The sequence below is a fragment of the Typopeltis vanoorti genome, chromosome 5 (assembly GCF_054136105.1).
Source record: "Typopeltis vanoorti isolate ZY-2024b chromosome 5, IOZ_Tvanoo_1.0, whole genome shotgun sequence".
NCBI lineage: Eukaryota > Metazoa > Arthropoda > Arachnida > Uropygi > Thelyphonidae > Typopeltis > Typopeltis vanoorti.
Window position 1 is genome coordinate 135,306,875 of NC_143553.1, and position 26,989 is coordinate 135,333,863.

The 26,989-nt window shown below is 35.6% G+C and overlaps 1 protein-coding gene across 2 annotated transcripts in view; it reads left to right on the forward strand.

The window, feature by feature from the left end:
* The window catches only part of LOC150106840 (fibroblast growth factor receptor-like 1), an 85,747-nt gene that overhangs the window by 22,418 nt on the left and 36,340 nt on the right, over positions 1 to 26,989 (forward strand). The window contains exons 1-2 of one of the 2 annotated variants that reach the window (XM_090392749.1): positions 463 to 590; positions 7,959 to 8,042. In XM_090392749.1, the coding sequence (XP_090248875.1) occupies positions 7,970 to 8,042 (73 nt within the window). In that variant the 5' untranslated portion in view covers positions 463 to 590; positions 7,959 to 7,969. Of the gene's footprint in view, positions 1 to 462; positions 591 to 7,958; positions 8,043 to 26,989 lie in introns of those variants that run through there. The other variant, XM_090392750.1, reaches the window with a different exon arrangement.

Below are 26,989 nucleotides of genomic sequence, written 5' to 3' on the forward strand. Positions count from 1 at the left end.
TAAAAAATAAGATTATTCGTTTTCTTTATTTATGTTTTTTCTCTACTCATATTTAACAAGTTTAGTGATTCGACCTTCGATTTAAGAGCTCGTTTTGATTTTTTTTTTAAAGTTAACACGACCCTCCAATTGAATAAATAAATAACATATAAGTTGCAGGTATTTTCTCGAGAACTGTTATGCATTGCCCAAGGTGGTTCTTTACAGCGAAGGTGAACAGCAGTTAATTTAGCAAGCATGGGGTTGCGTGGTAATAAACCGGACATCGGAACGCACAGTTTTCAAACCGTCCCCCGCCACTCTTATGTGACAGCGTCGTCTTCTTCTTCCGCTCTCTAACCTGCCATCTCTCCAATCCTGTTCGTCACGTGATCCCCCCCCTCTCTCTCCCTTCCCCCCAACCTGTAACTGTTCGTGGCACGACTCGGCCCACGTACATTAACAAACAGCAGGAGACCGCGAGAGAAACGCGAGTTGCTATGTTTCGCCGGGGATATCCGCGTGCGGGTGTTCGTTGAGCAGAAGCCAGTAGCGGTGGTCCCGACGGAAGCGATGTGAGTTCCCGCCGAGGTGAGGGCGATTGGCGAGAGGTAAGGAACTTTGGTTTTTACGGTGTGGTCAAGATATCCTCGAACTTTGCCTTTATCTGACAGCAAGGCACTTCAGTAAACGTAGACGTGCGTTAGAATTCTTTAGTTTGTGCGGTTCAAAATAGTTTTTGACGGCGTATTTAATCTCCAAATAGGTTGTTACAGGATCGAAGTTGTTCTGTCATGACTGTGAATTTTGTCAATATGCGGAAATCATCAGAAATAATTATTGACTGGTTTACACTAGTCAAACATACATCACAACTGGACATTGACTATAATTCATTCTTAAGTTGGATACGGCGATCTGTTTCCGATCGCATTATCCGACATAAGATGTGACGATATTTAGCAAACGTGCTATAGTTTAACTATTTAAAAATATTTTTATAGTTTTATTCTATCCTTTAAAAATCTATATATCCCAATAAAAATCAGTTATTTACTAGAAAACATTAGAATAAAAATTATTTACGTTTATATATATACTTTCAACATGCTAAAATGACTTTCGTCCAATATTACTTGGTAATATCTTTTGAAATGTGGTGCTTAAAATATCATACGTCGGTACCGAAAATTACAAAAGCATATTAATAAAAAAAATCACAGTAAATGCATTATAATACATTTAATATTTTATGAGAAATCTAAAATGTCTATACTTCCTTGAGTAAAATAATAATTAATAAAAATCAGTGAATACGAGAATGATTTTCTGGAAGTAGTAATGATATTATAGTATTATGTAGAATATAATTAGTAATAATTTGTACTGTGTTGTGCGCATGCGGTACCTTGCGTGCGCACATACAAATTATTATTGTTACATGACACTTGCAGAAGTGCTGTAGACCACTGTAGACTATACAATTCACCACTGTATCGCACTATACTATACACTTCGAAGAAACTGTTATACGCATATTTTTGTTCTGATGTTTAGGAAATTATAATAATCAAAATAAATCCAATAACAAACAGCTTGTTGTAGTACGTGTGTCGCGTTTCGTCACCATTGGTTTTTAGCCCTTCCGATATTAAATCACTGACAGTAACTTCCACATGACTTTATTTTGCACTTGTACTATGTGTGCTGTAAAGACTTAAAAAAAAAAAAAAAAAAAAGGAATAAATTTATTTATTGGATTGAGTCCATTTCACTTCTTGTTGATATTTAGTTAACACGACTAATATTGCTGTTATTGTGTATTATCAGAAACATGAGAAGACGAACTTAATTAAAAAATGACCCAGGTTACATGGAAATCTATCCCTAGATTAAGAAATATATTGGAAGCATTTCAGTATATTAGAGTCATTTGTTGTTCATAGACAATACAAGATGTCTGGCACTAATATAAAAATGGAATATTTAATCGCACCCTGAAAAGCAATGGTTAAAATTTCTTCGAGTGGCATTGCAGTAATGCACTGGTAATTAGCTATCCAAACGGTGTATGTGTACGACTTTAGGTTATTTTAATACAAAATTATAGTCCCAGTTATAATTCTTTGTGGCAAAATATTCTCTTCTGTAGATAAATATTAACTAATGTAGTAATTACAACTTTTATTTTATTTTAATTTATCTTCATGTCTCTTCAAGCCGCCAATAATGCCTGCTGGTTGGCCAAGGTGGCTAACGTACCCGCTTGCCATCTAATGGGCTGCAGGTTCGAATCTTGCCAGGGACACAGATGTTTGCGATTGTCTTTAGGTGGGAAATGAATTTCATGATGTGACAATCCCCGCTTATTGAAGGCCAGATGCGTCTTGAAAAAGTTTCACGTTTGGTCTCTAGAGTTTATGTAAAAAATACATAATAATCTAAAAAATAATTTTACAAAATCCATAGCCCACCGTACTAACGTACTATAGATTTCCAACCTTTCGTGGTTGGGAGTCACGTAAAAAAATAATAATTTCCAAGGACATCCATATCATACTATCATATTGTGATTCAGTTCCATCTTGCCATTATCAAAGTGTGTTTTATCCGCTCTCCTGCGTCTATAAAGTAGGTGATACAAAATATATTCATACCGTATAAGAAGAAAATGCTATTTGTGAAAGCGAGGTAGAACTGGCGTTGTAGACAGACAGAAGTGTTAATGCATCTATCTTATTATTATGATTATTAGTTTTATTTTATTTTATTATTATTATTATTTTTTTTTTTTTGCACGTTCGCCTATGGAGATGATGGAGATAGATTTTCAATATATTTTCCAGCAATTAGTCACACGGAGCAATTAATCAGACGAAGTAGGCCTCTGGTATTGCAACAACGCCTCCTTTACACCTGTATCTCGAGGCAAAAAAAGCCAGAATTAATAAACCATATTCATTTATTTATTTTTATCATTCGTATGCCAGTTTTGTGCCATTTTAATAGAGTTACCGAAGGAGTTGACTATTTCGGCGACCTCATTTGTCAGGCTATTATTTCTGACGCCATCACTGTGTGTATGATACAACATAAAATTCCTCCCCGCGGTGTGTCATCGGTCAATCTTCTGTAGCTTCCTCCTACTTCTTCACTACTGGGTCACGGTCAGCATTTATACGTGTTAGGTTAATAGCATTTTGACGTTATAGGACCACCTGCACGTGTTTATTGTAAGGTGAGTGTTTGTGTCCGTTGCTCTTGCTTTTGGTATTATTCATTTGCAAGTGATAATTTTAAACTTTGTAAAAATAATCTTAGGCATTTCCAGATTCGAGAGTGACTCAATTTTTTTTTCTTTTGCTTTTACCTATTTCAAAATGGAACATATTTTTCCTCCAAAATCATTGAGAGGTTTGAATTCAGATTATGAATGTCTTTTTTTTTTTTTTTTAAATGTTCGAATTTTGAGATTATCCTAGATAGAAAGAATATTGTTCCTAATTTTCGGTCGCAGAAAGTTCAGCGGAAGTCACTCGATTCCAATAGACATCAAAGGAAGGCCGAAACAAGCTAAAACGATTCTTTTGAAACGCTTCTGTGAGTCGATATAAGCGTTAAATCACTTCGAACACATCTGAAGCGGAACAAACAAACAACAAAAAAAATTTTTTTTTTCTTTACAAAAACTCAAGTGAGATATTGTAGACAGTGGAAGATGGATGGTTGCTGTTTATTATAACTGTATGAGAAAGAAGAAAAAACTGCATGTCTTAAACTACAACGATTTATGAATTTCTTTGCTATATATTCTACTTTAGCGTTTGCTCGAACTCCTGAAGTTTGAGAACCAGCCCAAATAGATCCCAAAGTTATGCAGAAAATGTTATAAAGTTATATACTGTATATATATATATTTTTTTTATATATAATCTTTTGGTAAAATTAAAAGCGTAATTTTGCGCTTTTAAACTCGAAAAACTTATGATACATTCATGTAGCATTGATTTATGATACCATTACTCTGTATCGGTACTAGCATGGCCCAGTGGATTACGAATTCATTTCTGATCTTATTGGAAAACGTTCTATTAAATGATATATGTTATTGAAGTGACTTCAAATTTTTACAAAATTACTGTGCGGTAGTTTTGTAAAAGAGAAAAGTTCGGATATCACGAAGGGAGATTGTGGTGAACAATACTTAGAGAAAAAAATATATAATAAATTTACACCTTCTCATCTCCCGAAGGGAGTAAAATGCACTCCCTATGCTATATATTTCTGAATATCAGTTGGCAGTCGATTTCCACCTGCCCAGTCGCCAGAAGATAAGTGTGATCTGCAGCTGGTTTGCATAGACCAAGGTGCACGAAGACATGACAGACAACTGCGGCCATCTCGTGTTCCTAATCCTAACACTTGTATTGTTGTGTGAAGTAGTGAGTCGATTTTTTTTTTTTTTTAATTGTGATGTTTAAAATCCATTTTCGAGAAGAGGGAAAAACACACGTACCTGCAGCATAGAATGGCTAACTGGGAAAAACCTGATGGAGGGGAAAATTCTCTAGTGAGTGGTTGAGATCGAACTTACTTGGTCGTCCTTCTTCAGATCTAGCGTTATGGAAGTTATTACGAGCTGCACAAGCATCTAGTTGGTTGCTTAAAAATATGTTTTAAGAGATTTTTATAACTTATTTTGGTCAGATTGTAGCCAGATTCACTGTTTCGGTCTTTCGTGAAGACTAGCTTTACTAAAATACTTCAATAACTGCTTGAAATATTTTATTAACGATAACAACTGCTTCTACAAATTCCACATCCTTCCCATCTATGGAATACCGCTACAATATGGAAGATATTTCAAAATCTTGAAATGGTTAGATCCGTGTAATCAACAGCAAGTATTCTGATTGATTGAGTGGTAAAGCTTGTCTTGCCGATTCGTTCCATTCCTAGTAAAAACAGCACAGACTTTCGTTTCTGTTCAGTGTCTCCTCAATGTCGCTTCCTTGAGGAAGTGAATTGGCATTGAAAAGTGTGTGAACAGTAATCAGTAATTTTGTACATTCGAAGAGCTGTGAATGATTTTCTTTTTTGTTCTGCCCTTTAACCATATTAATACCGTAGCTCTTCGTGGATGTCCTCGTCAGTGGAAAAATATTTGAGAAAATATTAATCTATTCTTACTGAGTAAACGATGTTAATATTTTCCAGTATAACTGAACCTTTGGTTTTGACTTTTATTATTTTGAAAATTAATTGCGATCACTGTTATTGTGATTTTCATTCTTATTAGTTTCAATTTTCTCTTCTGCACCTCTTCAGAGATTTCTCCACCGCTTACTAGTAGGAAACACTGCAAAAGATAAAGAGTAACCAATATACATCATGTTCTGTATCTCATATTTCTTTTCTTTCTTTTTTTTTTTTTTTCTTGTACGGGGTTGGGCAATTCGCTTTTCAACGCACTGATGGTCCAAATGTTCCTAACGCCTTACAAGCTGTCGTCAACACTCTTTAGAGTGATTTGTACAAGAGGATAAAGGTGTTCGGTTTCACAACGACACATCGTGACCATTCTACCAGACATCCCCACCACGTGGCCGTCATCATCCTTCTGTTTTCGCCCAATTTCCTGCTATTTCAAGAGCCTGAGCGCTCATAAACGATCGCAGAGGAGAGGAAAGAATTTTTGTGGTTCCTGGCAGAACTGATTGATTTTTTTCGTAATAGCAGACCAGTTGTCGTTAATGCAAAGGTCAGAAGTCAATACACTATGGAGGCTGTCGTGATGATCCCCAAGGAGGCAAACGTGCAAGCAAATCTAATTTCGTAAATTATTTTCTGGTAATAAGTCTCTTTGTCCTGTAGACATTGCTAAAAAAAAAAAAAAAAAGAAAAAAAAAAGAAATACTTGTCAAAGTCGATGGTTTGAAGAGAAACGAGATGGCTTTAACTGGTACTCTATGGGTGGTTGTGCATATATTAAACTGTAAAGGCCATCTTCCCAGGTTTCCCGCTCTTGGGGGTGAGGGTGGAGTGAGAAAAACATGTCCTCCCTACGGAGAACGAAATCATTTGTTACTCTGTTGGTCGTCGTTAGGTTGGACTGGATGGTCTGTAGGAGCATAAGTTGCATAAACCAATTCACACCATTATAATTCCAGTCTCGGCAGCACATTGCTCACCAGACTAATACGTCTGAAGTATTTGTACTGACGATTTTTAAGAGAGAGCACAATGTAATACAAAGTCGAATTCTTTTTTAAGCTATTATTTTTCTACTTCGTTATATTGTGCATCAGTATAGTTTCTATTTTTAACTTTTTGTGTATGTTGTTTGTACAATGTAATAGACAGGTGTAGGCCAGCGTAGCGTGACATATTCAGGCTAGATGTCGATTTATTTGAAATATCGGGTAACATAGGTATTATTTAGGTCAAGAATAACCCGAGACGAGTTCTAACCCACTTTGAGACACATATTTAACATGACAAAAGATAGAATTTCAGCTTTTTGTAACGTTTTTAGGCCTGTTATTATCGTTTTTGAGATAAATAAAACAATTATATATAGTGAGAGACCAGTAACCGGTTTGTTCTTGTGATTTAAGTACGGTGCATCGAAGATTGAGTGGGTATTCTTTCGTTATCTTTATTAGACAAACAATAGCAACAAAATCGACTGGGTAAGTCACTTCATAGCACATCCATAATTTAAACAGTGTCTCTCGAGATTTGATGTTTATTCATTTTAAAAAAATTATCCAGCTGTGATTAAGTTTTCTTTCATTTGGATATATATTGGTTTTCAAATATTTTTGTTCTGTCATATAATCCTTTATAGCCGGCCAGTTTTTATCCAAAGCCTTATCGTTCCTAAAAAAAACTTTCCAAAACATACTACAGGACTAACATAATCTTGGAAAATGATGGATGATTATTCAGATTGGGGCCTAATCCATCACCTTGAAAAAAGAACATAAAGAGAAGGCAACGAATATTCTAGAATGAAATAAAAAATAATCATAATTCATTGGGATATTACAAAGTCTAACCCATACATTTGTTATTAAAATACTGGTTAATATTAATTCACCGATAAATTAAATTTAAATTGTTCTTTATTATTTGTGCTCTCAAATTTTAAGTGAGGTCTCTGCTTCTCCATGTTCTTGCTCCCTGCGAATTCCAATTAATCCTTAACTGACTTCGTTAAGGCATTTTGCGTCCTACACGGAGGGTGGTGGTGGTGTGTGTGTGTGGGGGGGGATACATCATTTATAACATACGGGATGCTGATGGCTCCTTATGTTGCGTTTTTGGTAGCGTTTTAATAATATTAAAGGAATAAAAAATCATTTCGTCCTTAAATATTAGAAATAACATGTGAATGATTTTAATAGTTCAGTCAAAAATGTCCCCTTATATTCCATTTTTCTAATTTTACTGTTTAATTCAGTTTATTCCACAATTAAAGGCAGGAAGTGAGAATTAGGAAACGCCAACAGTCATGTGCTGCTACTTAATTAAAAACGGACTCCTTATACTCAATTCTAACAGTAGCATAACAGAGAATTCCAGGGCATGGTCACAGACTGAAATTATGGGTTTCACACGCATAAAGACACGAACATACACTATTTGATCGCGTTTGTATGTATGCATTGATCCAGCATGATTTTGTATCTGCGTTGTGATAAATAATTATATATTTAAAAAATTTTTTTTCTCGTTAGTTCCCATGCCTTGTTTTACGACTGTAATCGCACATATGGGAAAGCAGATGTTCAAGTTTCGACAGTAAGTTAAACAGGCACTGCTTACTTTCAAACACATGACGTTGCACTGTATTCATACGCGAGTAGTTTCTTGTTTCTACTGTTTAATTTTGTGTGTTAATTGCAATAGATATTATTAAAAATAAAAAAATCAAATAGTTTAATTTCTCTCTCTTTTTTTTTTTTTCTTTGCAGGTGACGTGGATATGTTTCAAGGAAGAACAAACTCGCTTTTCAAGTTGGTGGCGCTGTTAACTGTGTATTCCACTAGTGGCATTAGTAAGTGATGCTTTAAATCTCGGGGGAGGAGAGGGAAAACGTTTTATTTAATTTGTAGATTGAGTTATAGTTGTAAAACTTTACTAACAATACATTTGTTTTTACATCGCTTGACGATTATAATCGCAGATCGTGCCGCGCGTGTGAGCTTGATGGAAAATTGTTATGTCTGAAGACGTGTAACCGACCGCATGATGAATATGAATTACGACCACGATTTGACTCCAATACGAAATTAGAAAGCTTTCTGTTATGATCTCGAAAATGGATCATACGTGCCTGGAATTTGGCAGACGAATCTGTCGCAACACATCTTCAAAATCATCAATTTGTAAACTGTCTTAGCGGAACTAAAGATCACTTCCTGTAGGCTGTTTACACCTGACCTGCAGCCATAAATGACGCAAATTATGTTTTAATAGGTGTACAAAACAAAAAATAAATCAATAAAACATTCCCGTCACAAATTAACAACTCAAAGCGTGGAATAAATACAAAAAAAAAAAAGAGGGGTATTTTGGGAAAAAGTTTCTTAATTTATAGAATTTATTTATGCGAAAAACTGCATAAACTTTGAACGTTAAGTACAGACGATAGGACTAAAAAAATAAAATGAAATAAGTTATAATAATGTTTGTTTCTTCAAAAAAAAACTTGCGTGTTGTTGACTATCGATGTTTCACAGTTTGAACTGTTGTGTAGATCAGCGTCGCTTGATAAACTCGTCTGAAGTGCTTTGGCAGACGAGAAAATAGGCAGCAAGCTTAGGAGAAAGTTGCGAATTGAGCTCTAAGAAAAAAAATAAATAAAACAAAAGGTGACACTTTGTCAGATTATGCCTTCGTGTGTGGACATCATTTATTATGCCAGGACCTATCATAACATCCATGATAAATGTGAGATGTCACTTTCTCAAACTTGGCACGCACTCTTGGGCTGCGTATGTGCGAACCTGTCAAACAAGGACGATGGGAAAAGGGGAAAAAAAAAATCATGTTTACTATTAGACATGGTGGTTGAGTTTAAAATTTTCTAAAGATATAATTTTGTTCTTTACTTCGACGCCTTCGAAGTTGTGATTGGAACAAAGTACTGTAGTGTCTATTGTGATATGGGATCCCAATAGGTGAAACGAATAAATGGTTGCCCTTGACAACAGCACTCAATCAATTGCTTGGCGTCTGTTATGTCGGTTTTTGTACGCATGGATGAATGTATACTTCTGAAGGCAGCTCGTGTATGGTGGAAATAATTTTGAAGAGTTCTATACCAGAATCGTGTGGCTTGTTTGATCGGATATTGGCGGATTTTTTTTTTTTTTTTTTTTTTTGTCGACCATCCATTTCAAACATAGTCGTACACTTTAAGTAGGAAGTCCTCCGGAGTTTGAAAATGCCTCCCCAAATGTATACTGGAGGTGTGAGTCGCTAACGGGCTATTCTTTAAAGATGTGTGCCCCCTTCTTAAGTTGGGAGGGGTGGAGATGAATGCTGCTGATCCCCGGACCGCCCGCTTTTCACAAGAAGCCTTTTAGTTTCTCGCCTATTTGATTCGCGTACACCTCAGGGCTTTTGGGGAGATCTAAAAGGTGCACCAACTCGCTTGTCTTTTACACATAAGGAAGTTTTTACACGTCTGCAGAAGGTGTGGTGAGAGGACAAGCTAGCAGTGGCTGTAAAGATTAAAGGAAATGAGTAGATGATGTGTATTATCTTGGCATATGTGCCAAGAGAATACATTTTTCATTTGCTTTTTAATTGCTCATTTTATGCATAGGGTTCGGCTGGTGAAAACATTGATACAACGACTTGAGAAATGGCACATGATTATCGAAAATTCAGACATTCAACTCCGTAATTTTGCTTACTTAAATGATTTATAACACTCCCATTTAACCCCAACGTATCGGACGCATTGGGTTGACCTTAAGTTGCTTATTAGGATTAGCAAACTTGAATAATCACGTAGTCGCGGTATTCTTAGTGCACGTTATTAAATATAGGACTGTTGCTATCCCCCTCTCGTCCTACTTTTACAGATGTATGGAGGTCATCCTTCTCGAAAATAGTGAAAGTAATATCGGCTTCCGAGATTACTTTCTTGTAAATCACCGTAAAGACTAATGTGTTTCATCTTAGTTTATACATTTGTCTGAATAGTCGCCACACATTCTTTCGAATCTAACAAAAGATTTCAGGTGAATTGAGTAGGGTTAAAGGGGGAAGAGAAACGCCATTTTAAATGTATCGCTGTTTTGAAGCTACTAACTTTGCCAATTAATCGAGCTGAATGTATCGCAGTACGCAAAAAGTATAATTTTAATTAAATGTTCAATTTAATTAAACTGTTATATTAAGTTGTCAGATTTCAAAATATTTCAACGCCCAGTTTTATTATTATTATTATCATCCGTATACCAAGGTAGTAGGTACCAGGCTCTACAGTCCATATAGAAGCCTCATGGCCCATACATGTCTACGAACTCTTCGTGAGAGGGCACTCCACTCTACACAACTCATTTACATCAACAACAGCATCATCACAGCCCTTATAACGCCGTCTGTTCCCCACCAGTAGTATCTTTTGTACGTAAATTGTGTGAATTCTGTGGTCGATTTGCCTGTATGCGGGATGGAAAATTCAAGTTTCCGGGAGGGAAAAAAAACTTCGTAAGAGATCGGCTAACACCTTCAACTGAAAAGTCCACATAAAATCCATATTCCTCTCGTCACGACCCGAATCGAACAGAGGTTTTTTTTCAATTAATGAGCGCAGTGTCTCATCGTTGCACTCCAAATGTTTCATAAACGATTCTACAATATTGTAGAATCTTTTAAATTAACTTTTCCCACAGGAAATCGAAACAATAAAATTTATTGATAAACGTTTTGAAATATTGTTATATTATCTCGGTTTATATTCTCTTTGTTTTCAGCGATAGTCCGATTTATGTATACTCATAAATTCAGGGGTTTTACTTTTCTTTAATTCAGATGATTGGAGCCAGAATAAAAGAATCGGATTGCATTTTTTCCAAATAGGAAAAATGAGAGTTCTCCCAAATGCAAATGCAAAATCCAGTTATTATACATTCCATGAGTTCATCATTTCGCAATTATTGTCATATTTGTGTTGTCCGATGTGGTATTATTATCTGATTGTTCTCAAACTTTTATTATAATGCGGGTTTATAAATAAAATTAATTTTTTATGATAGTCCCATTATTTATTTTTTTTAAAAAAATTTAAGATGAATAAAGTTCGATTCCACAGCAAAGAGCGCCTGTATGCACAACTAATGCAGGTTAATATGTGTCTAGTTATTCAGATTTTCTTTTCATGCCATTTGCAAGTTGATTTGGGAAATTTTTCTTCTGGTTTTGGTGGACTACTTGAAAAAAAAATTTTTAACATTGATTCAAGTAGTTGCTTACTTCATTCATGAATAAATGCGGTCTCCGAGGTTTTTTTTTTTTTTTTTTTTTTTATTTGTCGAATGCGTACAAAACTTGTGTATATTCTTAGTGTTGTAATAATGTTTCTCTCTCTGCAAATATGGGTATTTTATTTTCGGAGATGGCTAGGCAATTAGGAATGGGCAAACAGGATGTCCATTGTCCACCACTGTTGCCCTCTGTTTATTCTCTGAATCACCACCCTGCAACAGTGGATTAGCCACCATCCTTTTGTTGGTACTGCTTCACTGTGGTCCCTTAAACACCAATGAAGAACTATCGTAACTAGGGCCGCATTGCCACCACATGTCAAGATAGACCCGCGATAGCGAAATTCTAGAACCAAAAAAAAAAAAAAAGGCCTGTTGTTGAATTGTAAATCATGATAATAAATAACATTTATTTATAAATGAGTAAAAAAAAATCAGTTCATAATATAATCAGTTGTGGGCTACTACAAAAATTGTTAAACACTTTAGTACATTACTTTTGACTAGTTCATTTCAATCACGTTAGATGGCGTGAGATGTACACATTTTCTTTCTAGTTTCAGTTATGACGACTTTGCAATCAACAATGAAGTATGGTCAGTGGTAAATGGTTTATATTGACAGTTACGTCCTCCCAAACCTGTTTATCTTTAGATAGAGTGATTTCTAGGATCCATCCTGTCAGAGTAATGAGAAAAATCTTTATCTTTCTACTTCTCCCTTCGTAAGAAAAAACCAAAACGAATCATGTTCGTGTGTTGTCAACAAGATACCATGTTTATCGGTAACTACTAGTGATAGGAATTCTTTATGGTTTGTGCAGTGTTGGTCGGTTGCAATGTCCTTCGCTCAGTGTTAGTTAATCAAAGCACCATGCCATAGATTCCCTGTTGAGTGGGGAAGAGTGAGGTGACGAACTGACTGAACACAGGTTTTTACGTCGTTGCCTGAAGGAAAAAGTTAATGTAGTAATTGAAGTGTGGCGCCATTGGCGTGAAAAATGGCAGGTTGGCCCGGTCCCTTGGCGTTTGCTTCACAGGGGAGGGAACGTAAAGCAACAGGTATCTGACCCTTCAAGGTGAAGGTACTATGCTTCCTTGACAACCGGTGTTTGGTGATCAATATGAAGAATAATTGAGAAATATACTTGTTTTTCACTAAAGGTGCATTTAGCACGCATCACGAACTGTGATGGCTTCGAATAAAGAACCATTAAGAATAATCCATTAAACGTCTTTGTTTAGATTAACCCCTTTTGTCACTGAACTGGCACTTGCTGTCATGATCCACTGCAATGACATTTTTCATTATGTACTTTTTTAACTCGATGACACTCGATCCAAACGGGTAGTAACAGATCATTCTTCATTCAGCTGTTAGATTGCTGATAAACAAGTGCCATTTAATAAGTAGAAGCATTTATGAATTTTTGTAACGTGCATTTTGTTAAATGGAAGTCAAATACCCTTCCGCCCAACAGTTTTTCTCATGATGATTGAATACCACGATTTTTATTCGTAGTTTACATCTGCGCAGAGACAGATCGTGATTGGTTGGGAGTGCAGAGCGGGGAGTTTTTGGACTGTCTGGATTTCGTTAACAAAATCAATCAGTCAGAATAAAAGATTTAATTCAATATTCTAACTTAATAGATACTTAATAACGGAATGTTATAATAAATAAGCATCGATAACAAATAAATTATAATTTTTACAACTTATTTTATTCACATATAAGAATGCGCCATTGAAGTTTTAGCAGACGATTTTTTTATTTTTAAATAGGAAAAATTAGTTTTCTAATTAATTAAAAGATAGTCAGAGCTACTTTAAGTTGTATGACAAATCATGATGACCCATGGCTTTGTTCTTGTTTTCTCCATGCCCACATTCTATCGGTCGCATGGAATAATGGGAACCTGACTTATCATTCCATGCGATCCTTCCTCAATCCTCTGACGTTTAACCTTGATGCCCTTCTCCCACCTTAGCTATAACGACTTGTTTTTATTGAAAAGATACTCTCAACAATCGTTTGCTGTTGTGCTCCATTCTGGACAGTATCCCGAGCATTGGTGCATTTAAATACTCGCACAGTCTCTCGTTGTACTGCCTAGTCATTTGACCAATTGTATCATGCCTGTTATGCCTGGTACAATGAATCCAGCTGTTTTCAGGTTATGATGAAAAAATAAGGAAAAATAAAAACTTTTACACTTTCGTCTAGTACGTCAACTAAACTTGCCTGATAAAGCCCCGAACACACCTTTCTTACAAATGGGTTTGAACCGAAATGTTCTTTCTTACACAAGTGACAGTAAGGAGCTTCCTCTGCGCAATTTTCTTAATCGTGTAATGTTAATTTTACTTTTCAGTATTAAAATTTTTATATTTCGGTATTTTTGTATCATACTTTTGATTAGCTTTGAATATATAATTTTTAAATTATCATAAATATATAAAATCTCTATACGTCAGTCAGTATCGACGATGTCGTTTAGTTGGAAAGATCTAGATTCCAATCCTGTCTATAACGCGAAGAAATTTATGAGGTTTTTCACCCGAAAAATCCATTTTGTTTTGAAATGACTGCCAAAGCAAGTAAGCTGAGAGGCCCATGTATTCGATCAGTTAATTCAGGTGTTTAATGAGCAGGTTTTTTCTGTTTTTCTGAATTAAAAAAAAACGGGTTTCTAAGAGGAAAACCCCTGCTAGTTCCATATGATATAAACTAACTCATCTTCACTGGAAAAACCCTTATAAACTTTCTCTGCATCTTACCAACCCAGGTCCTTCAGATCAACAGGCCTCCATATCTCAGACGAAATCGATTGAACTACAGAGGGTCCAAGTTAGCTGGTCAGTTAGCGGGGTTTTCTCTTCCGGAAACTCGGATTTTTAAACAAGATAGACAAACCGTCTACCAGCTAGGATAGACTGTGCAGAGAGGATTATCCGACATATCAGGATATTAATTAAGTTCGTGTGAAACCAAGTTACTTTGCCATTGAGCCTTCCTTACATGTAAGGGGCAAGATCAGATAAATATATAATAAACCCAAATAATACATTTTATTTAATATTATGCCTAGGTGTACTATAATTATTAGATTTGTAAATAAGAAAAACAATCTTTGAAAAATAATGCCTGCGAGGGCCAAAAACTTAAAGCCCATCTTGTGACGAGGAGTAAGTATTAACGAAATTCATGCATATATTTTTAATACTCGTAAAATCGAGTATTAAAAATTTTTTTTCGACACAAATTTTTTCTTTATTAATTCAAAGTTTAGTGTATCGTAGTCTATATAGTTTATAAATGACAATTTTTTTAAGTGTCGATTTATGCTTTCGTAGTGGCACATGTGCTAGGGTTAGGCCCTCACTCTGACCTAACTCGAACAGTAATAACAACACAAAAACTGCATTATTTTATTTATTTTTCTATGAGCTTTGCGCCACTTTTTGGTGTACAACTCTAGATCTCACCAAACCGTCTTCTTGTCTTGTTTGTGCTTCTTTCTAAATATGTGACATATTCTGGCGTCGCCACTGTCCCGTGGCTTCGTTTTTCCCTTTGAGAACTCGCCTAGGGAGATTCCGTGAAGATAAGAGAAATGCCCTAATGAATGCATGGGTGGGTGGGTGGGTGGGTGGGTAGTTGTGTCTCGGTTTATCTTGTTGGTCCGAAGATGGATGACACGTCTTACAGCAATAGCTAGTTTGCGTTTAAGTTGCCGAAAGGCTGGAAGAATTTCTGAACGAGTTTAGCGACATATTTCGACTGTACGATGTAGTTTCACTAGACAGTATATAGGGGAATTTATTCTGGCAAGTATGTACCGTGTTTTGAATATTACATGCAGTGTTTGTTATGTTACGTTGTATTCTGTATGTTTTGAGAAAATTCTATACATGACTGCATTAAATAGTCATACACAGAATTATCAAACATGAATATTTATTGTAATTATAATTCTGGGAAAAAGCGGAGTTTTGTCAAAGGAGAATGCCAATCATTGGATTTTATAGATTTGGTTGTCATGGCTGCAAAATAAATAAATAAATAAAATATAATTCATAGATGATTCTGGTGTGTGTTTAATAATACTTGACATGCTGAACGTAAATTTAATTATGAATATGCCAAAGCGACGATTTATTGCTATTATTCACTATGTACAGGAATGGGGGTAAAAGGGGGAAATATCGATTTGAATAGTATGAGGTAGGCCCATCAAAGAACGTTAATTATCTCTCCTCTAGGTGTTAATTATCCGGTCTCCCCCCCCTCCCAACCAACCTGTGAATACCGGGAGTTCAAGGACATTTTGGGTGCTACACGTTCCGTCAGTATTGCCAGGTAGCGTTGCACTTGTCCCAAGTAGCTAAAGGTCGAACACTAGTTCTTACGCTAATCTGATCTTCCATTAAAATGTTCTACTGTAGAGTTTTTTTTTTTTTTTTTGTGGCACATGTGATTTAAGATTTTTATTGTAATACTTGAAATTTTCTTTTTGTTTTACATCTTTTTTTTTTTAAAATCCCTACAAAACGCCCTCTGTTTTCAATATCTCTTTTTTACATTTCATGAGTTACGTCTGCTAAATGAAGTACCAAACGACCTGAACCTTTGCACACTTTGTTACTTTATCACAAAAATAAATAAATAATATAAAATAAATAATAAACAAGTATATAATCGGAATTTATAGTTATATATAAAGTGAGCGTTTCTCTACCTCCCCCCCCACCCATTCGGATTTGTTTGCCAGCAAATATTTTATTCCCTGAAGTTTTTGTGTCGCTCTTAATAAATTATAAAATACGTATAAAATAAGAAAGAAAAATTATCAGAAGTATAAGTCTGCCAAGAGTAACACGATACGGGCTAGATGATGTTTCTGCCTTTCTTGTTGTAGCTTTTTTTTTTTTAAAGTGTGATTTTGATATATTTCAGAAATGCATGAATTATTTGATTTGCTATACTTTTCTGTAGTTCTTTGTAAGCATACGGAAACTGCGTATCGCCATTCTTCCCATTTATCCCGACAAATGTCTTATTTTTGATTCATTGCTTTAAAAAAAAAAAAAAAACTGTTGAAACTGTTATCATCGATATTTTCTTTTCACTTCCACATATGAATTCTATTTGTTTATTTAAAGACAACAAAATCCTTTCAACCAGAAGTTTATGAGTCTTCTCGGTAAAGATTAGATTCAGCTGTGAGTTTCTGCCAAGGCTAACAACTCCCGGTATCATTTCATTTTAATGATAATAACAGTGATTAAATGATTTTCATTATCCGATGTAACACCACTACCTTATCTATTGAATAAGATGATCAGAAATGTTACTTCTGAAAAATGCCTCCTTTTATTTATTTATTTAGTTTGATTGTTTTGCTTTTGACCATCCACTGGCACACCTTCTAGCTTTCTGTACTTATCTGTTTTCCTGAATAGGTGTGTTGCCGATGATCATATAGTTGGTAATAATAACTTATAATGCCTGAAATTTCGTAATGTTGGGGAAGAGTCAACAAGACTTCGCGCGTCTTACACCTCAAGTATTAATTGTTGAGTGGCCCTATTATAAAAATTTATGTAGAATACATTGAAACTTTAGCTCAGATATTCCAGGGCTCATCCTGATGTTGCCGATTCAGTTAAGAATTTTGGTATTTAACATATAAATTATATAGTACATTTATTTTTATTCTCAATTTTTTTATCATTGCTTTTTAGCATTACTTTTTTTTCTTTTAAATTCTGGAGATATGCGATATGCTTATTAACCTCATTGCGAAGAATAATCTCATTCTCCTCCCCACTTGACCTTATTAAATTTTGTTTCATTTCTAGTTGGTAATGATAATTTTGTTTTCTAAAAGCTTGCTTCGCATTATGACCTAAATTGGACTTATTAGAACATGCCATTTTCTGCGTTTAGCTATGTCATGCCATCTAGTGGACGCAAGCACAATCTGTTGTTGTCATGGAAACACGAAGGTGTAACGCTTCATCCGTCTATTGACATTTATCAACAAAACTGTTTTATTATTATGACTGGGGTTATATGCAACTCCAGTCATAATAATAACAAATGGTTTTGAGTAAGAAAAACAAAGAAACGCTGTAGTTTCTTCGTTTTTCGAAATGCATTGATATGTCCATGATTCCATAGGATTATCCTGCTCGCCTTGAGATGCTATTTTGACATCGTTCTGATAATAAATTTACAACCTTTCCGGGTGGGATAGCCATTCAAATAATAATAATAAAAAAAATCCCAACTCAGTAACCTTTCATTTTATCATTATAGCATATGTACAGGGTGTTCGGGATAAATTTGACATATTTATAATTAATTATATTTTTCCGTAAGTTACATGTATTAACACACACTTCTCTTCATTTAAAAGTTTGGACCCTTCTTCATTCATATACAAGATGTCAGAAAGGATGGATAGCTGGAACCCACCTGAATCATGGAAGAGAATAACTTGTATCATGATGATTCGTGTCCGCCATCAAAATAAGGATATTACGACTGCTGCCCAATGCTCCCTGAATACAGTAAAAACAATCAGGCATGAACTAGAGACTTGCAATGGTGACTACGAGGATGTAGCAAGAAGAAAGATCCCTAGCAGACGATCTGATTGCGTTCGTACAGCAGAATTCCTCGCAAATCTGCAGGAACAGGTGTTGAAGAACCCTGGCATTGGAATTCGGGCTTTGTTCGTGGAGTTGCTAACTGTAGTCAAGCCCTGGATAACAAGGGTAGCCAATGGTAGGCCGTATGTATGGCAGCAGGATTCGGCCCCTTGCCACACCTCTGGGAAAAGTCAAAAATGGTTGTCTGAAAATTTCTACGACTTCACCAGTCCAAATGTTTGGCCTCCAAACTCCCCAGACCTTAACCCCATGGATTATTTTGTATGGGGCGCAGTTGAAAAAGACACCAATCGCACTTCCAGTAATACAAAAGCCCAGTTAATGGATAAAATTAAAACAGTTTTTGCGGCCCTTACCAGGGAGACTGTAGCATCAGCTTGTTCGAGGTTCCGAAGCAGAATTGAAGCTGTGATCGATGCTAATGGTGGTTATTTTGAGTAAATCTTGTTGATAGTATTGTAATTAACTCTGCCTGTAATGTTTTTTTGTCAATTCATTAAATTTAATAGATACAAAGAAGATTTTCTTTTTCCTTACGAAACTGTCAAATTTATCCCGAACACCCTGTATATACCACTTCACGCAGTTGGGATAGGGGTTTCATGCCTTGCGAATCATCTTATCGAAAAACAAGTTCTCATACACGAATAGGGTTACAACGGAAGATGCATTCCTGAAGGCCGCCGAAATTCAGACAAACGCGTATGCCTGAAGCAAGTGAACGCACTGAAATGATGACCTTCGGTGTAGAAGGTCGAAGGTAGCAGCTGGATGCGAATTCTAGGTAAACGTTATCTCGTGACTTCCCATGTGGTCCAGAACGGGCAAGGCATGTGACATTTTATAAGAGTATGTTCAAAGGAGCTAAGTGCGGAGTAGATGGAGGGAAGGCATTCAATTTAAAGACGGTCGAAGGTTAGCTGGACACATTCAAGGAGAGTCGCCACGTGAAACCCATATAGTGTATGTTGCATAATAACCACTTTGTCTGCTTCATACACTACATGCTTAGATTATAATATTTTATTTTGGGGGGAGGAGGGGAGGTTAGGGTCTTCGCTTCCTATCAACCCAGCCGGCTTTTTTTTTTTTTTTGATACGTATATAACTGGAAATAAGTTTAATAAACCACTTGCTTACAACTAATTATGCCAATCTTATCTTTCTTTTACATATTCAGCCCCTGTGACGTGTACATCCATTTAGTTTAAATCTAATTTATTTTAGGACGGGTGATTAATACCATTTCTCTAGTTTTTCTCTGTCTGTTTCGGGATAAATGTGTTGCATTGCTGGCTGTGTGCGACTCTATCCGATTTTGTCTCCTTTTTTTCAGAATAAAAACGAGAATTTTCGCGCAAGAAAAATTCCCTCCGCCGTCATATAAGGTGGGATAACTCATCTTCAAAAGGCCTTCATAGAGAACTTCTGAAAAGAGTTTTCTTTTTAAAATAATCTTCATAGGCTCATATTCTTCATTCCATTTCTGCAATAAATTTGATGAAGAATCTGTGTATTATGTGCAGTGGCGTAGCTAGGGGAGGGGGGGGGGTCTTCTCCGGGCGGCACTTCGAACCTTACCCTATACGCCGTTTTGACTTTTTGTAGTATTTTTGGTGTGTATTGAGGGGGGGGGGGGGGCACTCTCAGGGACCGCCCCGGGCGACAAAAGCTCTAGCAACGCCACTGTTATGTGAATTACTGTCTAGAGTCAGTGTAATAGAGCAGCGCTTCCCAAATTTTTGGGAAGTGGGTTCGTGAAATAATGTTGAGGGGGTTCGTGAAATAATGAAAACAAATGGAAAATGTTTTAAGACTAAGTAGTTTTTTTTATCTTAAAAGAAAGTCTCTAACTTTTTTTTATCTTAAACTTCTTTTATGTTTTTAATTCTTCCTTTATTACTAATCGTTTTACGTTTCATGTGCTTATACTGCAAATGTACAATAACAATATATCTATCTATATAAAAATATGAGATAATATACTATGTCAAATGTGTATGTAAGATGCTAAAAATGTAATATTTGCATTTGATTTTTGCAATATTCGCTGTGTATGTTTTGTATTGAATATAAATACAATAAATATAATAATAATAATATATGTATATATTACGATTGTTTTTCGAGGGGGCCATGAAATATTTTAATTTTTCCAAAGGGGGGTGCCGACATCCAGAAATTTGGGAAGCATTGTAATAGAGCACAGTCCACAATATTTTCCAATTTCATCAGTTCAGAAGTTGCTTCACTGGTTCCATCGTATACGAATGGGTTCATGCCGTGTTTTAGTGATATTAAAATTATCTAAATTGTCTTCATCTCACTTTAGAATGGCAGGAAGATCGGTGTTTAAGGCATTGATATAGAAGATGCTAAAATTTAATTGTGACTCATCTCTCAATAGCTTGTAATATGATACAATAGCTGAGGACATACAAAACTGCTTCGCTGTTCAAAACAGCATTTTTTTACTTTTTTTTTCCTGTTGTTGGTTCTAACTTTTCGTAGGTTTAGGCCAGGGTTCAACCCATCGATCGCGGAGCGATTTTTGGTCGATCTCTTGTGTATTCCTCCTTACTTACAAATTTAATTAAAACTGAAAACATAATATTTTATTTATCATTATTTTGTATTATTTTTAATTCGCTTTAAGTGTATTGCTATTGTTTATTTATTTTCCCTTAAAATTGTCAAATCAGTAATTTTCTTAAAGTCCGGGTAAATGAATTAATTTGGATCAGTGGAAGTCAAACAGCGAGCCAAATGAATACGATTATAAGCTAAGTGTAAAAACTCGATTGTAGCTTAAATATTCCAAAGCACATTACATCGATTTTTTACTTTGGTTAAGTCCCATGTGAATATTGTAAAAAAATAAACTTTGTTTGTCTCGGTATAGTTTGTATTAGATGTTTTTGTAAATAACTCTTTTGAAGCTAACTGTATATACTGCTTTAATAAGAATATGTTAGAGTGTTAAAAACAAAGGCAATGTTTTTGTCGCTGAAGCTGTACATGGCGGCATTTGAAAGATTGTTATTGAAACTTGTATGCATGAGAAAGGCTTGCAGGCTCTAAGTGTAAACATCTCCGAAGTCAGTCAGAAAGAGTTCAAACAACTTTCCGATGGCCGGCAACTTACAATCAAAAGAAAGCGTAGGAGAACAAAAGGTGTGCCAAACTTGAAACTTAAGATGAAAGAGTCATACCGATTCTTTGGGGGTTGCTAAACTTCATGCGAGGTCTCAGAGGAGGCCTAATAAAAAGGGACTGAAGCAAGCAGAAGGGGGTCCGGTTCCAGAATTGCTGTCAGAGAGGAGGCCGCCCGGTCCAGAGTCACCGTCAGAGAGACTGCCCGGATCCACGTTGCTTAAGAGAAGAGTTCCCCGCTTCCGGAAAGGAGCTTCTCGGTTCGAAACGTCGCTAGAGAGAAATCAAACGACTTCACTGATATTGCTCAGTTAATAGTATTTATTCTCATGGTATTTCAAGATTATTCAAGTAAAGAAGAACTTTTGAAAATTATACCATTATTGGGAAGGAGAAGAGGAGAAGACATTTTTTCGTCATTTGATGAATTTGTGAAACAACACAAACTTCCGCTTTTTAAACTTGTGTGTATTAGTTTGGTGCTCCTGCAATGATAGGTAATAAATCAGGTTTCATTTCATTATGTAAAAACGATGACAAATATCCAGATTTTTTAACCTACCACTGTATTATTCACCAAGAAGTACTGTGTAGTAAATGATTAAACGAAAAAAGATGTTTTGGATATTACATTTAAAATTGTAAATTCTGTTCGAGGAAAAGCCCTGCAACGGCGGTTATTTCAATTACAGGCAGATGATGATAGGGAACTTCTGTTGTACAATAATGTTCGCTGGCTCAGCAGAAGTCAATTTTTTGAAAGATTTCTTGTATTAATTAACGATATAAAATTTTTTCTTAATTAAAAAGGAGATATTTATCCACAATTGAGTGATAAAAAATGGTTGTTACACTTATCATTTTTAGTAGATTTCTGTATACAAAATTAAGCAATTTAAATTTAGAATTACAAGGTAGAGATAAAAATTTAATTGACATGTTAAGTTCAATAAAATCTTTCCAACAATACTTACTTTTATTAAAGAAAAATATAAATGACCGCGAATTTAACCATCTCCCATATTTATTAAAAATTTTTTGAACGAAATCAAGAAATGCTTCGCTATGATTTAAAAGAATTTATTCGTGAAATAGAATTAGTCGAGGAAGAAATAAATTCAAGATTGAAAGATTTTAATAAAACTGAAATGATTGTATCTTTTATCAATAATCCATTTCAGGAAAACTTGAACATCACAGAAATTTCAAATAAAATTAGTGGGCTGTTTGATATAAACCAAGCTGAAGTAGAACTTAAGATAAGAAACATTCAGAATAGTTTGCATTTAAAATCAATAAACAATGAAGTAATTTGGAAGTATGCACATGAAAAATTCCCAATATTAATTGATATTGCGCAAAAAATTCTGTCGTGTTTCGGATCGACATACTTGTCAGAATCCGCTTTTTCAAATATGACCGTCATAGAAAATCAATTAAGAAACCAAATTACAAATGATCATTTGGATGATTGTCTGCGATTGGCCACTTCTTCATATCAACTTGACTATGAAAATATTGCGAGGTCCAAACAATGCCAAATTTCACATTCACTTTTTTTTTTTTAATCAACCAGCATATCCTGTAACTTGTGAGTTTGTAATCAATCTGTTGTTTTTTCTAACTTCGGTTTTCCAAAATAGGGAAATAAATATTTTATTCCAATATATATATATATATATTTTTTTTTTTTTTTTGTTGTATTAAAATAATTAAAAGTGATAAATAAATAAATTTTTAAATACACAAAGTTTTTAGTTGGTATTTTTTTTAGTTGTTTATTTGTGCGTAATCAGATATCAGGTTGGGGGAACGTGATCCATATAAGAGAGTAGATCGCCGAATAACTTTTTATAGAAAAAAAGTTATTATTCGGCGTAGTAAAAAAGGTTGAACACCACTAGTTTAGGCAAATGAAAATACTTTACGAAAAGAAAAACAGAAACACTGCAATGAAAAACTTTTATGACCTAAAGCCCTAATATTTTATGACCTAATATTGTCCACGTTTAACAAAATAAATAAAAATAAATAAACTCATTAAATAACAGAATACAATCTACACTAATGATGAACTTAAAAAAAAATAATGACAGCGTCCAAGTAAATAAAATATAATTCCTATACATAAAAATCAAGCTCCATTTCATTCTCGGCTATTCAAAGTTTGACAGAAGCCAATGTGCAACGCTTAATTACCACTCTTCTTCAGCAGATGTCAGCATCTAAGCCCCACCTGCTTCTCGCCGGAAAAAGAAAAGGACAAACAACTGGAATTCTCTCTCTCTCTCTCTCTCTCTCTTTCTCTGAGATAAAGTACATAATGACACTTTAGAGTTGCCATTTCTAAGGTGATAATAACAGTAAAGTAGTATAAAATAAATATAAACTAACCAGACTAAACATTGCGAATGCGAAGTGTGATATGTGCTCATCAAGGAACGCTCGTTACAACCAGTACCTTCGTAGGGCGGAGCGAATGGAATGACCTCCCATTCGCAGCAGAGTCACAGCAGTTTAATATACTAACATGAAAACACAAACTGGGATTTTTGTTGTCGTTGTTTTACGTATCGCTAAATAAAAATCTAAGACACACACATTCTTTAATTGAAGTGAGCGAATATTTCTTCCTGGGGCACAAAAGTTTGACAGGTGCACATAATTAATTCCCCCATCCTGTGTGACGAGTGCATAGCATTTCCTCACTCTCCTCTTTACAGAGTTAGATTCAAACTGACATGAATGTTTATGAATGTATAGCTAGTAGATGAACTTCGTCGCCTTGTGCTGAGACTACCAGCGCGCCTTTTAGAGGCTTGAAATGATGTGAAAGAGTTGTTTGATCTCTGGAGCAGGGTTTCCATATTATCCAATCCTTAGTCCACTCACATCACATAGAATTGAGTAAATAAAATTACGTGCTACAAGTTAACAACCCTGTGTTATATTTATTTAAGCGGAAAGAAAGGTGTGGTGCATCCTGTTATCACAATAGAACACAATGAATTTAGTCAATTAATTTGAGCAAACGAAAATCGCTGTCACTTTAATGTTGGTCAGTGTAAAATTATGCACTTTGGTGTGATGAGATTTCCAGTGGCATATATTACATTAACAGGGTTATGCTACAGGAAACTGATGAGGATAGGGATCTTGGCATAATGGTGAATAGGAATTTGAAGTTCAAAGGTCACATAGCAAAAGTTGCAAATGCATCTTAGAGGATAATTGCGATGTTGAAGTAAACCTTGACATTTTGCTTCTTTATAAAGCCTTGATAAGACCACACCTGGATTAATGTGCGCAGATTTGGTTTCCTGGGTTCTAAGAGAATAACGAAGCTGGAAAGGGGGGCAAAGAAATGTTCCAAAGATTATATCGGGATTATGGGATTTAGATTGCGAGTATGTGGATTACACTCTGGTTAACAGGGGAAAGAGGGGTGATATGACAGAGGTCTATGAATTTCTGAATGGGTGTTATAGGATATCGTCTGATGAAATTTTTTGTTCATGGAAGGTGGGGAGAGAACACGGGGGCATCCATGGAAGTTAAGTTTGTTCGCAGTCAAGAAAGGGGTAAGAGCTAGGTTTTTCTCTCACAGAGTAGTGCGTGAGTGGAATAGTTTGCCTCTAGAGGTAGTGAGTGCATGTAATGCGAATGAATTTAAGGGAAGGTATGACAGCTGATTTGAATGATTTATAGCCTTCCTCGATGAGTTCTTGACTCCCTGGTGGTCTCAGATATTAATAACAATAATAGTCAACAGCAGTGGTATTAACCTAGCGCTGTTGATTTGGAATTATGGTCGAAGTACGTGTAACCAGGGCTATGAGGCCTGTGCAGTACTCGTATGTCTCCAATCCGCGTGTTCGCAGACCACTTTTGTGGGATGCAAACCCTCCATCTTCTTATGAGACCTCTGTATATGTGTTCTAGACGGGATTCGAATGCAGGTCTTTCCGACTAACGGGTATTATCAGTGCTGACTGATCTGTGGAGACGTAATACTTCCAAGTTAATGGCACTTTCTTAGCGCAGACAGAATGTCAATGTACCCTTTGGTTGGAAAATTCGAATATTCCATTTAGGATGCAAGGAGAAATTTATTTATTTGATTGTATGGGAAGAGAGAGAAAAACCTTTTCTTCCCTTTGTTAACAATAAATATTCTGTTAAAGATGCCAAGCTATTTTAAACCTGGTTTTACTCCATTTCCCAAGTAAGCAAACAGACAAACAAGTCAAGTTTGCGCCTGCATGTATTGCAAGTCTAGGTGACCCGTAAAGTAATACAAGTCTAGGCAACTCGTGGTAAAGGTGGAATAAGCTCTGATCACTATTCTTAATATTTATCCTTATACCCAATGTAAAAAACTTTCTACAGCTATCTCTCATCCTGAGATTTTTATTTAATAAGGTCAAAGCACCTTATGGTAACTTGTTTTGGTAAAATACTTATAAGCTCAGTATTACTTAACCGTGGTATTTCTAAGCCTGGCTCCCACTGATGAGACCTCAATAAAGGTCGAAACCGGTCTGGGTAGTGGCCCCTTGCCTTTAATGCATAGCATCATACATCTCCTCAAGGAGATTGGCTGTGCATTAAGGGTAAATATTAAGAATAGTGATCAGATCTTATTCCACCTTTACCACGAGCTGCCTAGACTTGTACTACTTTACGGGTCACATAGCTTGCACTACGTGTAGGCGCAAACTTGACTTGTTTGTCTGTTTGCTTACTTGGGAAATGGAGTAAATCCAGGTTTAAAATAGCTTGTCATCTTTAACATATATTATACCCAAGGTAAAAAAAACTTTCTAAATAAATATTCTGTTAGTATTTATATTAAAGAAACAGCGTTGCCGTAAATTGAAGTAGTTGGGGGAAGTCTGTTTATTTAAAAATATTTTCTTCAATATTTCTTTATGCTAAGTTATTTTTGTGGTGAGAAAAAAGATATCCCGTTGAGAATTCTGATCATTATTTGGTTTATTTATTCAGTTTGAGTCCAAACTGGTTTTCTGAAGCTTTTTGGTATACAATTGCATCTTCCATCGTTTGCCGAACAGAATCCTTGCGATTATAAGTATCGCAGCGCATATTCATGTATTACTTAGATTTTATTATGATGCTCATAACATTCACAAGGAATATTGCGTAGAATTCAGTTAATAAACAGAGTAAAAAAAGGGAAGAGATAGAAAAAAGAAAGTGACTTTTATGTGTTCGGATATGGGTGTCTGCCGGCAAGGTCACAAGAGGATCGGTTGACCCTCCCTAAGATTTGCAAATACGCTATAATTACATTGCATTATGCCCAAATTGGTTTGACCTCCTCAGTTGAAAGTTTGACCCGCCCTGTCAGAATGTCTGCAAACGCCCATGTCTTCATATTTTGATGTGTCTTTGCCTTGGGTGTTGAAGGGTCCTATTTTCGGTGCTGATTCATTGAAGTTTACGTATTATCTGTGGGTAGGCGGATCTTCTTCCCTCAGTTAGTTATTGTTTCAGAGCTGCAGTGAAAATTGAGTCGCATGCTTTGAGGCATTTATTCATCGCAAGAATCACGACATGCTATAATCAGAGAAATAAAGTAAGGGGAAGAAAAGGGGGGGAATGATCATTTTTCCTACGGTATTTCCTCTCGACCCCTTCCAAAAACA